This window comes from Talpa occidentalis, unplaced genomic scaffold (genome assembly GCF_014898055.3).
Source record: "Talpa occidentalis isolate TD23 unplaced genomic scaffold, MPIMG_talOcc4v2.1 talOcc4.15, whole genome shotgun sequence".
Lineage (NCBI taxonomy): Eukaryota > Metazoa > Chordata > Mammalia > Eulipotyphla > Talpidae > Talpa > Talpa occidentalis.
The window spans coordinates 60,266,740-60,280,800 of record NW_023601543.1 but is presented as its reverse complement, the minus strand read 5'-3'; the positions used below and the strand labels follow the sequence as shown (position 1 = coordinate 60,280,800).

The 14,061-nt window shown below is 38.2% G+C and overlaps 1 protein-coding gene across 1 annotated transcript in view; it reads right to left on the bottom strand.

Moving 5' to 3' along the window:
- Positions 1-13,689, bottom strand: part of EFHC2 (EF-hand domain containing 2) — a 189,754-nt gene extending 176,065 nt beyond the window's left edge. The window contains exon 1 of the mRNA XM_037511680.2: positions 13,556-13,689. Coding sequence (XP_037367577.1) covers positions 13,556-13,597 — 42 coding nt within the window. The 5' untranslated portion in view covers positions 13,598-13,689. The remainder of the gene's footprint in view (positions 1-13,555) is intronic.
- Between the last annotated feature and the right edge of the window lie 372 nt (positions 13,690-14,061).

Genomic DNA, 14,061 nt, shown 5'->3' with positions numbered 1-14,061 from the left:
AGACCTGAAATCTCTAATGTTATAATCCAATGTACTTCAATTAAAAAAATTTAATTAAAGAAGAAACAAAAACAAAAAAGGGAGAATAACCCAAAACTAAACAATAGCTTTACTATGTTTTAATTACTTAGGGAGGGAGGGTAGGAGGAAACAAGTTTGAAGGGTCAGAAATAAAAGTTAGACTTCTCTGAATGCTCCTCACTTTATAAACTTGACTTTTAAGCCACATAAATGTGTTGTTTTAACATTATAATAAAACAAAAAAAATTTTACATTAAAACTCAAAAGCAAAATGAAGTAAATGAACATAACTGGGTATTGAATTGATGACTTAACCATACTGTCAGGAATAATCTAAATGAAATTAAAACCCAATAATGTGACTGTACATTCCTACTGGGATATATCCTAAAATGAAAAAGTTTTACAAAGAATCCTAAATTATTTTCAAAACACAAATTTTTTAGAAATAGTATTGTTATTAACTGAAACTATTATGTAGATCTATTTTTACTGAGGGTAGGATAAAGGAAGTAATTATATTAACATACTCACGAATTGAGATTTCAATTTAAGTAAAAGATAAGCACAGAGTCAACTTAAATAAAATCCTATAATCCTTCATTTGTATTGCAAAATTCATTTGAATTCATGTTATATTTTAGCTTAAAAATATAGAAAAGTAGAACAAATAAAACCAAAAGTCAGTAGAAGGAAGGAAATAATAAAAATTAGAGTGGAGGGCCTCCCCGGTGGCGCAGCGGTTGAGCGCTGGGTTGCGAAGCTGCCCGCAGCCTCTGCAGCGCCGGTTCAATCCCCGGCTGCTCCCCGGCCACCGGAGGAGGGTCCCGCATGGCGCGCAGACCTCCTCTGCAGCCCGCTCCTCCCCTCAGCAGTGTACTTGGGTCCTTCTGCCTGCTCTGCTCCCTGCTCTGGCTCTGGTGAATTCTCTCACCCTCCTGTGCTTCTGACTGTACCCAGTGCATGTATAAACAAAACAAACAAACAAATAAATAAATAACATGCCTCTATTAAAAAAAAATTAGAGTGGAAATAAATTAGAAATCAAAAAGAAAATCAAAAGGATAAGTGAAACCAAGAGCTGTTTTTTTTTTAAATATAAACCAAATCAACAAACTTTTATTTAGCTAGGTTCATTAAAGAGAGAAAACTCTAATAAATAAAATCAAATGAGAAAGGAGAAGTTACAACAGATAACTCAGAAGCACATAGGATCACAAGAGACTATTATAAACATATCTATGCAACAAACTGGATAATATAGAAGAAATGGCAAATTCTTAAACTCATACAACCTTTCAAAATTCAATCAGGAGGAAACAAAATCTGAAGAGCTCAATTACAAGCAAGGAAATTGAAACAGTAATAAAAAGCCCCGCCCCCCCCCCAAAAAAAAAGCCTAGGACCAGATGGTCTTATCACTGAATTCTACAAAACTTACAAAGATATACTACCTATTCTTATTAAATTGTTCCAAAAAATTGAAGAGGAAGGAAAGCTCCCAAATATATTTCTTGATCCTAAGGCTAACATTGTCTTGATTTCCAAAACGCACAGTAGTGTACACACATACATACACACACACACACACACACACACACAAACCTACAGACCGAAAGCTCTAATAAAAATAGATGCAAAAATCTTCAACAAAGTCTTGGCAAATTCAATCCAGCAATAAATAAGAGAAGCATCCACCACGACCAAGTGGGATTCATTCTGGGATGCAAGGTTGATTAAACATATACAAATCAATGAAATATCATTCACCACATCAATAAAAAGATAAAAATCACATGAACATTTCAATAGATTCTGCAAAAGCGGTTGACAATATTCAACACCCATTAATGATAAAAACAATAAATTAGGAATAAAAGGAACATAGCTCAATATAATAAAGGCCATATATGACAAACCCAAGCTAACATCATATTTGATGGTAAAAAACTGATTACATTGTCCCTCAGGTCAGGAAAAAGATAAGGTTGTTCACCCTAAGCCCATTGTTCAATATAGTACTGGAAGTCCTAGAGAGAAATTAGGCAAGAAAACAGCATCAAAGGAGCCAAACTCGGATAAGAAAATCCAAAACACTATCAAACAACTACCAGGTGTAAATAAATACAGTGAAGTGGCAGAATACAAAATCAATACATAAATATCTGTTGTGTTTCGATATGCAAACAATGGATGAGAGGAAAGAGAAATTAAGAAAGGAACCCCATTTATATTCACACTAAAAAGAATGAAGTACCTGGGAGTAAACTTAACAAAGCAGTGAAGAACCTGTACATTGAAACCTGTAAAACACTATCAAAGGAAATAAGACAAAGAAGGGGAAAGACATCATTTGTTCACGGATTGCAAAAACACACATTGTTAACATGGCCATATTACCTAAAGCAATTCACAGATTCAACGCAATACCTATCAAAACCCCAATGACATTCTTCAAGGAAACAGAACTAACAATTCTAAAATTTGTATGGCAACACAAAAATGACCCTGGAAAGCCAAAGCAATCCTGAGAGGAAAGAAGAAAAATTGTGGTAAAACACCCCCTGACTTCAAACTATATAATAGCCAAAATGGTATGGTGGTAAAGAGAGGAAAAAAAAAAAAAAGGCAGAAACACACATGAATGGATTATAATAGAGAGCTCAGAAATACAGCTACACAAAAACAGACAGTTAATCTTTGACAAAGGAGCCATGAGCATACAATGGAGCAAGCAAAGCCGCTGTAACAAATGGTGCTGGCAAACTTGGGCAGTCACCTGCAAGGAAATGAAACTAGATCATGATTTAATCCAATACACAAAAGATTAATTCAAAATGGATTCAAGACTTGGCTATAAGCCTGAAAACATAAAATACATAAAAGAAAGCATAGGAGGTACACTGATGGACATCAGCCTCAGAGTTGTATTTGGGGGCTCAACTCCATTGGCAAAGGAAACAAAAGCAAAAATAAATAAATGGGGCTGGGGCCTCCCCGGTGGCGCAGCGGTTGAGCGCTGGCTTGCGAAGCTGCCCGCAGCCTCTGCAGCGCCGGTTTGATCCCCGGCTGCCGGGCGAGGGTCTCACATGGCGCGCAGACCTCTCCTGCAGCCCGCTTCTCCCCTCAGCAGTGTACTTCGGTCCTTCTGCCTGCTCTGCTCCCCGCTCTGTCTCTGGTGAATTCTCTCACCCTCCCCCCCCCCCGCACCTCTGACTGTACCCAGTGCTTCTATAAATAAATATTTAAAAATGAAATAAATAAATGGGACTACATCAAAGTAAAAAGTTTTTGTACCATGAAAGAAACAATCACAAAAACAAAAGGGCAACCTGTGGTCTGGGAGATGATATCTATACATCACATGTCTGACTAATGACTAATTTCCAAACTAGATAAAGGATTCACACAACTCAACAACAAGAAAAACCAAACAACCCAACCTAAAATGGGGACATGGGGAAAAGACTTAAATAAACCCTTTCAAAAAGAGGACATACAGACGGACTACAGGCACGTGAAAAAAATGTTTGACATCACTTATTATAAGAGAAATGATAATCAAAACCACAATGAGATACCACTTCACCCCTGTGAGAATGACCTACATCAAAAAGAATGGAGAAAAGAGTCTTGGTGAAATGTGGAGGAAAAAAAAACTTTAAAAACTGAAAATTGAAATACCATATAATCCAGCAATATCACTTCTAGGTTTTTATCTAAAGAATATGAAAACACTAACATGAAAAGACTTACATACCCCCATGTTCTGAACTCAGTGATGAAACCAACCTAAATGCCCACCAATAGGTAAGCTGTTTAATGAAACCATGGCATATATATTCGATGGAATACCACTTAGTTATTAAAAAAAGATGAAAAGTGTCTTTTGAAACAAAATGGTTAGATCTTGAGGTGATTATGTGAAGTAAAATAAGTCAGAAACTGAAAGACAGTTACCAGATGGCTTCACTCATTTGCAGAATATAAATAACCAAAGAAAACAAACTGGTAAAACAAGAATAATTCTTAGAGTCTGAAAAATATACTAGTTTCTAGAGAGGAGGAGGAGGAGGAAGGAGAGGATAGGGGAGGGGAAGGGATAGGACATCAGCACCAATCTGCTGGTGGAGGGTGAGTCAGGCATGTGCATATATGGAGGTGTGAAGTTGTACCCCCAAAATTATATAGTTATGTAAAGGAGCAGCAAATCAATAAAATTTGAGAGGAATAAGAAAGAATGCTTTGCACCGTACTGCCATGAATCTATACACATTTTTTAATGTGTTCAAATATTTTTTAATTTTTATTTTTTAAATTTTAGTAATTTTTCATGCTCCATGTATCCTTTTAACTATCCCTCTTTTCTTTATCAATCTCTTCTCTTTTAAGGCAAATTAGCTTTACAACCAGTTAATTATATGGCAAAGATGTTTGTGACAAAACTACCACCAACTGAGAGTAGATTAGTGGTTTCCAGGGACTGGCTGGGGAAAGTGGGGGCTAGGGAGGGGTTGGGATTATGACTAAGGGGTATGGGGTTTCTTTCAGGGGTAATGAAAATGTTCTAAAACTAAACAGTGGTGCTGGTGGCACACCCTTGTGAAAATACCAAAAACCAGTGAACTGTATAACTTATATGAGTGAATTGTATGGCATAATAATGAAATCCCAATAAAGTTATTTAAAAGAAAAAGACATACAGATGGCCAACAAGCACATGAAAAAAAAAAAGCTCACCATCACTTATCATCAGGGAAATGCACATCAACAGCACAATGAGATACCACCTGACATGCATGAGAGTGCCCCATATCAAAAAGACCAGAAATGAGTGCTGGCGAGTGTGTGGAGAGAAAGGAACCCTCGTACACTGTTGGCGGGAATGTAGGCTGGTCCAGCCCCTATGGAAAACAGTATGGAGGTTCCTCAAAATATTAAAAATAGATCTACCATATGAGCCAGCAATTCCACTCCTAGATACCCATTTGAGGAATACAAAAATACTAATTCAAAAAGATATACACACTTGTATGTTCACTGCAGCACATTTTACAATAGCCAAGATATGGAAACAACCTAAGTGCCCAGAGATGAGTAGATCAGAAAGATGTGGTATATATACACACTATGGAATACTACCTACAATAAAAATTTACAAAATCTTGCCTTTTGTGAAAACACAGATGGAACTGGAGGAGATTATGCAAAGCGAAATAAGTCAGAAGGAGAAAGGCAAATAGGGGATGATTTTACTGATGTGTGGAACATAAATAAACAAAGCAAACGAACAAACAAAACCAACCCTTGAAATCTGACTGCAGAACTGAGATTACAAGACGGGAGGGGTGTGTGCAAAGGGGAGAGGGGCCCAGTGGACTATGGTAGAGGATTATTGGTGCTTTGGCGGTGGACTGTGTGTGGTAACACACATTTGAAGTGGTGTGAATCTGCACCCCTAAAACATACATAGTGTTGTAAACAAATGCTACCTCAATAAGAGAAAAAAGTGCATACATATTTTCTAGCCTTGTTTTAAAAGAATAAAAATTCAAGCCACAGACTGGGAGAAAAATGGTTATAAACCACATACCCAACAATGGATTTATAGTCAGAATATATAAAATACTCTGAAAACTCAGCAGCAAAGAAACAACTCAGTTGAAGATGGATAATAGATACAAACATTTCACCAAAGCAATTATACAAATGGCAAATAGGTACATAAAAAGATGATCAGCATCATTAACCAATAGGGAAATAAAATAATAATAGGATGAGATACATCCACATGCCTACTACAAAGGCTAAAATCCAAAACAATGCCAACTGCTCTCAACCATCCAGAGTAACAGGAACTCTCATTCACTGCCGGTGGAAATGCCAAAGGGCATAGGCACTTCAGAGTAGTTTGGCAAATTCTTACAAAATTAAACATACCCCCATGGCCAGTTCTAAACTTATGTGAAAGTCAGTTATCCTGCCATTCATAGGACAGCAATGACCATTTTACTGAAGCTTTCAACTTCTCATATGTCTAAGAAAGACTTTTCTTGCTTAAAAGGTATGGAGAGGAAGATTAACCACCTTTTCACTTCAGTTAAATGAAATGTATGTTTATCTCAGATTTGACCCAGAATTGAGTGTTTATGTGGCAAAACAGAAGCATGGGTTTTACAATGAACAGGTAAATTGTATACATTATAATCTTGTAGCTGATCATGTCAGTTAAAAAACTTAACTTTTAAGTTACACGTAAAATTGTGTCTAGGCTATATTTTTATTCATCTTGCTTTTGCATATGGTTTTAGCAGCTCTCCTTATTTAACACTGTCGATATATTCTCATGTTTTAAAGAATATTAATTAAAATGATTTATAATCTTTATTTAAATTAAATCAACTGAGTCTACTTCTTGAAAATGTAAACCCCATCTTGATTTAAAAGTTATTTAGCAAAAATGTATTATCCTGCCTTACAAATTTTTAAAATGTATGAAAAGGAAAGAAAGGCAATCTAAGTTTAATTACCTATTTGTTTCTCAAGAAAAACAGGCCAAAAGTCCTTTTTGGTTTTAAATAGGGGAGAAAATTACTCGTTTAATCTATATATCAGACCTTACAAGTACCCTCTATAGTAAAAGCTATGAGAGTCGTTTAGGCCTACTTAGATAAGGAACAAAAGAAGGGGAGAGGGGAGAAATTAGGTAAGAAATTTTAAAATAAGAAAAACATCTGAAGTTTCCTTTCCTAAGCTCCTCCTTGAACTCGAGTTAATACCTTGTGAGAAAGGGACACTGCATAGACTTCGGTGAAGAAACTGTAACCAGGGGTCAGGCAGGTCAAAAGTCAAAGATTTTCTCTGCAAATATTCTTTACGTTCTTTGTGCTATAAGAACTTGCAAAAAAGAAAAAGAAAAGAGAGAGAGAGAGAGGGAGCCAGCTCCAGTTCCAAGACAACTCCCTGTGATCCAAACCTTCCATATCACTCCAACCTCCCTGCCTAGAGTAGGAGTCTGGCTGCCATACCTGCCATGTATGACCCAGGAACCATGGAGCCAGTGTATAGGCACCACCCAGTTCCTCCTGTTCATGCCCTGATGACACTGAAGACCACCCTTCCCCACACCTCCAGCCTCACTGTAGGCTTAAAAAGGAAGGCTTCTTCCAGGTGGCACTACTTTTAAGAACTATCCCCAGTGCTCACCTTACTAGACTCAAGTATTAAATAAATCTGCTTGCTGAAACCTAGTGGTCTTGAATACCTTGACTTCCAAGCAACCGAACCCCCTTTGGAAGGATCACAAAATCAACATATCCAAAGAAAACTATTGCTGTTTACTCCACCCATGTTCCTGCGAATGGCATGAGTATATTTTTTTGATTGCTGAATAGTATTCCATTGTGTGTATATGTACCACATCTTCTAGATCCAGTCATCTATTTTTGGGCATTTGGTAGTTTCCATGTCTTACCTATTGTAAATAGTGCTGCAATAAACATAGAGGTGCAGGTATCCTTTTGAATTAATGTATTTGTGTCCTTTGGGTAGATTCCTAGAAGTGGAATTGCTAGGTCATATGGTAGCTCCATTTTTAGTAGACTGAGGAACCTCCAGACAGCTTTCCATAGTGGTTGTACCAGTTTACACTCCCACCAGGAATGTAGGAGAGTTCCTTTTTCACCACATCCTCACCAAAATTTGTTGTTGCTGTTTTTTTTTTTTTTTAATATGAGTCATTCTCACTGGTGTAAGGTGTAAGGAGCTGGAAGGGATTAAGCTCAGTGAAATAAGACATAAGGAAAAAGAAAAATATCGGATGGTTTCACTTATAGGAGGAATATAGGGGAACAAAATAAGGGGTCAGGAGAAAAACAATAAACCAAAATTAACAGGGAACTATAAATCAGAGTCATTCTGCAGGGGAGGGGGAGGGAGAGAGATCAAAACAGGGGAGGGACGAGCACAGGGGACTATGGCAATGATGCGCGGGTGAACTGCTAATGGGAATTTTACCGGGACTACACCTGAGAGGAGAAAGCAAATATTGTACAGAAATGAACAATTATGTGCAATATATATAAATAAATAAATTTTAAAAAACTATTACTGTTTACTCAAAAGAGGCAATCATCACTGGATCATTACATCTACAATTCATGGATCATGCTAATGTATTATAGATAACATTTTCATGCAGAGGTTCCCTGAGACCTGAAAATTATTTCAAAAGTTCCTCCAGGATACAAAGGCTGAGATTGGGGGTGATGAAAATGTCTTGGAACTAGTTAGAAATGACAGTTGTGAACAGTGTGAATGTACTAAATGCCACTGAATAGGCCATTTAAATTATTAATTTAAATTATTAATGGTTGATTTTGTTATGTGAATTTTAACTTGGTTTAAAAAATATTAAATATATTGAGAAAGAGTCACTGGAATCTGGTGAGGCTTTGTGAACACTGAAACACTAGATCCACCTTGAAGGAAGTAGAAAATTGGAATTTAAAACACTTGAAGAATTGGTGGAGACGGCTCTAATGAGAGTATTTTTCAAACTCTGCAACTACATTAACAAATAGATTTAATGCAACCAGTACACACACGTGACAGAAACAAATGTTTGTGAGACAATACTTATTCTTCCCAAGTATAATATACTGTTTTTTAAATTATTATCATATTATATTCTGTTTCTTTCTTTCCTTCCTTGCATTCTTCCTTTTTTAATGCTGGTCATGAGTCATTAAATTGATCTCACAAAGTAACAAACTCTCATCTTGGGTGTCACCTTAGGGGTTTGAACCTAAAGCAGGTTAAGTCCATGGAATTGACCAGAAAGAACATAACTAGAAATCTGCAGGCAGAATTTTGGATGGGGAACATCCTCCACTTAGTGAATAAAGTGGCTGCTTTATGGTTCTGTTTATCATTAAGCTAAATTTAAATCTAATATCACATGATGAAGTCAACATGTGTACTGTGCATTACTCATCGTGTTTTTCAGTTGTTTATCATTTAAATCACTGATAAATTTCCCAAAGAACAATTTTCCCTATGTATTAATATGTAGGCTTATATTAGTCTAGATAAAAATAAATTGTCAAGGCATTATCCACACCTCTTTGAGAGATTCTGAATTTCTATTTTATTTTATTGTGAATTCAAATAATTTTTCTTCTTCTTAAAGAAACAGTGCTTCACTATAAATTAGATGATGGACTCCTGACAACAAACCCTTCTAAGATGGTGGCAAGGTAGTGTCATTAAAAAAAAATTTAAAAGATGGCTCCTCGTTATCCATTAGAGACACCCAGGCTCAGCTATACAACCATCTGTGCAAAATGATATAGAAAGGATTTTCAGCTTTGGCTGGAAATGTCCCTTCTAACTTTAATATCCTATCACTTTGACAAGATGCCTGAGATCCTCTCAGCTTGATACAAATCCAGCATGTAAACTGTTGGAAAAATATACTGTGTGACTAGAATTTAGTTGTGATCTTTCCCAAAGGTTTTCAATTTTAAGTCATATCAAAATAATTTTAATATCATCAGTGATTCAAATGCTTATATTTTAGGAAATGTAATACTTGCATTTCAGAGATAGAAGCATAGGTTGCCTATCAGTTAGCTGTGGACAGAAATCAATCTATTGCACATGACTAGCTACCAGCAGCCAAGAAAGGGAGGAAACAATTTTCTTTTTAATTTCTAAGAAAGAAACAATGAAAGTTATCTTGTGTTGCAATTTTAAACCCAAACAGCCAGTAATTTGCTGTCTCCAGGAGGCCAGGGTTTTTCACTTGAAAATTTAATTCAACAAGCAAGGCTCTGTAATTGGCATAAGTGTAACATGGTGAAAAGATCAGATTTGGTTTTACTGACTTTCTGACCATCCTCTGCCAGAGAATATCTCATCTTTTAACTAAGTACAAGTTTTAACTAAAAGTATAAGTACACTTAACACATAAATTCTGATTTGTTGAGTGACAGCTCATTCTCTAGTGTACGTGTATGTACACACACAAACACACACACATAATTCCTGTTGATCTGACGCATAAATCATTTTTACAATATACTTACAAGTCTAGATGCAGACCCATACATATTTGGACACTTGATTTATGATAATGTTAGGTCATCAGAAAAGTGAAGAATGGGTGAGGTGATCTTTTTCAAAAATGTGCCAAGGACAGGGCCTCCCTGGTGGCGCAAGGGGTTAAGCACTGCACTATGAAGCAATTTGCAGCCTCTGCAGCACGAGTTCAATCCCCACCTGACCAGGGAGCACATGGCACAGCAGACCTCTCCTGTCTAGCCTGCTGCTCCCCTCAGCAGTGTGTTTCAGTCTGCCTGTTCTGTTCCCCACTCTGTCTCTGCTGAATCCTCTCACTCCCCACATCTCTGGCCTGTACCCCAGCTCTTGTATGCATAAATAAATAAATAAATCTTTCCAAAAAAATGGGCTAAGGACAGAACAACAGGGGCAAAATGGAGTCGTTTATGCTAATTCCCACATCACGAAAGTGGAACCTAGCTACAGTTTCCACTCTCACAGAAATGGAATCTTAAACCAGCGAATCATGAACTGCTTGATTGGCATTAGTAATCTGACTGATAAATCTCCTGCCACCTCCTATAAGTAACCTGGCAACAACCAATCAACTTTCTGCCTAGTACAACTTCCCTATTCCTGCTCCCTTCTGCCTATAAAATCTCTCGCCTTGCAGATCTCTTTGGAGCTCCTTTCCATCTGCTAGATAGGATGATGCCCATCTACAGGTCACTGAATAAAGCCAACAAGATCTTTAAATTTTAAGCAGTTGAATTTTGTTCACTAACAAATGGTTCTGTGTCTACTGAACATCCATATGGGGAAAAAAATACAGGATAACCCTTACCTCTTTTCACATACATACACATTTATTCTAGTTAGATTGTAGATTTAAATGTGAAAGGTAAATACAACAAAATTTCCAGAAAACAGATAAAAATCATTATGATATTGATGTGAGGAATTATTTCTTAAATAGGAATCCAACAGCAATAATCTAAAGGAAAACATTTTCATCAAAACATCCATCAAGAGAATGAAAAACCTCAGAAGACTAGAAGATATTGTAACATGGATATCTGCAAAGGAGTGCTATCCAAAATCTATATAGAATTCCTACAAATCACAAAAAAGGGCAGGCATCCAAGAGAAAATCAGACAAGAGACAAACAGGTGCTACACAAAAGAGACTACCCAAATGACCAATAAAGTTATAAAAAGTGCTCAGCTTCATAAGGAATCAGGCAAGTACAAATTAAAACTAAAAGGAGTTATGCCACACCCACTGATCAAAAGTAACTAAAAGTTAAAAGACTAATAATATCAAGTGTTAGAAAGAATGTGGTGCAAAAGAACATAAAATGCTAGTGGAAATTTAAATTGGTATAATCACTTTGACAGCATCTACTACAGCTGAACAGATAAATACCATATAATCTAGCAACTGTATCAAGAGACATGAACAAAAATAGTCACAGCAAATTATTCTTAATAACCCCAAATAGACCAAACCTCTATCAAGAGTAAACTGTATATAAATGATGTCACACAATGGAGTATTATAAAGCAGTGAAAACGTACAAGCTACCTCTATAGACATGAACAAATCTAGAAACATTACATTGAGCTGAAAAAGTCAATCACAAAATAATGGACACTGGACATTTCCATTGTTAAAAAGTTCAAATGCAAGCAAAATCTAACCATAGTGAGAGCAGCCGGCACAGTCAGTACCTTTGGAGGGCAGAGAAAGGGTGTTGTCCAGAAGGGTCTGAAGAGGATTGCCACATAAGCTACAAGATGGTCAATTAAATTTGAATTTCAGATAAACAACAAATAATCTTTTAGTAACAAGTAGATCCCAAGCAGTATCTAGAACATGTGTTTTTATTTGCTACATCTGGCACCCCTAATCCGTGAGGGTTGCTTTTGCTTTTGATATTTGTTGATGTTCATCCTGGTATCATACATTGTGAATTTTTCTGTGCATGTTGTACTTCACAATTTAAAAAAAAGGTAAAAGTATACTCAGTACAGCCTTGCAGATTTTAAAATATCTCATCCAACCACTGTTTCCATCCCACTCTTAATCATTGCATGTGAGAGCCAATTCTCAGGAGGTGGGCACTGATAATCTGCAGTGTTGTGCCCAAAGCTGCTTCCCAGGCTCTACTTTCAATTTTTTTAATTAAAATTACTTTTACACAGCATGCATCTTTACTTCTGAAATCTTCTTTTCATATCCTGCCTCATGTTTTTTGTTTGTTTTTTTTGTTTTTTTCTTATTTGTATTTGAGTGGCTGGCTTAATCTTACCAAAGGGCAATGCCAGAGTGGAAGGCCAGGGTCTACCCATCAGCAAGAAATACACAAACCAGTGTTCAGTAAAGAGTTGGACTGCCCAGTCACTTATGGGCATCAGAATCCAGTGGCATGGAGATACAAAGTAAACTGGTAATTTAGGGCTAACATCTTGATACAGACACTGTTCAGAACACATAAAGTTGAAGACTTCCATCTGCATCCTGATTTCTAAACTTCTCAGAAGTTGACACGAACAACTTGGAGGGGGGGCCATGTAGTTCCCTCCGGTGGGTGTACTACTTACATTCTTCCTGCAGACACAAATGGGAAACCCAAGGAAAGAGTGGTGTCCAGTGCAAACAAAAACCTGAATCATTTTTCTGCTGTTGTTTAAATAAGGTTCTATTTATTGGCGAAAGTTCTTTCATGCTCGGGGTTGTGTTGTTTTGTTCTGTACCTTCATCTCGTTTTGAAATGAACCCCTCCCAATTCTAAAGAAAAAATGTGTCCATGTTTTATTGGGTGTGTCTCTCCATAAAGTTTGGCATCAAACTCCACAGGTGAGTGGAACCGTTACCTTCCTGTCCACTACTTATGGTCGGCATCGGTTCTCTGCATTATTAATAGAAACACTGTCTCTCACACAGTGTATTAAGGATAATGATTAGGTTTCTGGAGTGTGGAGACAGGGTGCCTGGAAGAAACTCAACTTCGCCACTGAGACTGTGTAGTTCTGGCTACTGAGTGACTCCTCTGCTGTGTCTCAGTTTCCCCAACCATAAACTGGGAATAAAAATTACCCAATTCAAAGAGCTGTTGGGAGTATCAAATGCCTTGGAAGGCGATTAAATAAAGCACAGCACCTGGCACAGCTTAAACGCTCCAGGTGATTGTTATCTCTACGATTGGCTACCTTCGAAGGGCCTTGCCACCTACAAGGAGTAGGTATCTAGTGAAGGAGAAGCATCTCGATGCAGTGGCAAAATAGGGGAGTGATAGAGAGCAAGAGTTCCACCAGCTTCTAAAGTGTGGTTCAAGTTGCGCCCAAATCATATTAGGCGAGGTAGTGCAGGAGGCGCCCAGTGGGGTCCAGGAAGGTGGACACGACCCTACCCTGTCTGGACCCCAGACAAAGGCCAGGACCTCTGACCTTGGGCGCCCACACTACTCACGTTGCGGTTGAAACTGTTGCCTGGCAGCAGCGGCAGGGTCATGGCTTTGAGCGTCGGAGGGTCAAGGGTCCAGCAAAGAGGGGCCAGCAGGCAGCGGACGCCCGGCGGCTGGGCTGTTTAAAACCCCCACCGTTACCTAGAGACCGGAGGCAGCGTCACGTAGGGAGGAGGGGCAGGGGCGGGACTGGGGCTCGGGGCGGGGCCACGCGGGGCTGCGCGCGCGCACCTCCTCCCTCGGCCCCTCGCCCCGCCCCCGGCTTAGCAGGGTGGGTCTCGGCCTAGGTCTCTGGATGCTTTTCTCTCCACACGAATTGTGCACACAAAGACTGACTGGCACACCGTTCCCCGCCCCCTCCGCTTTCTGATTTAACCCTTTACGGAGCGCAAAGCCTTGCATGTACTTAAGCGCCTTCGATTCTTGCCATTTGTTTTTCCAATTTAATTCAAACACACAGCCAAGTGGAGAAAATAATATGACAGCCGTGGGCGCACAGAAACGTAACACC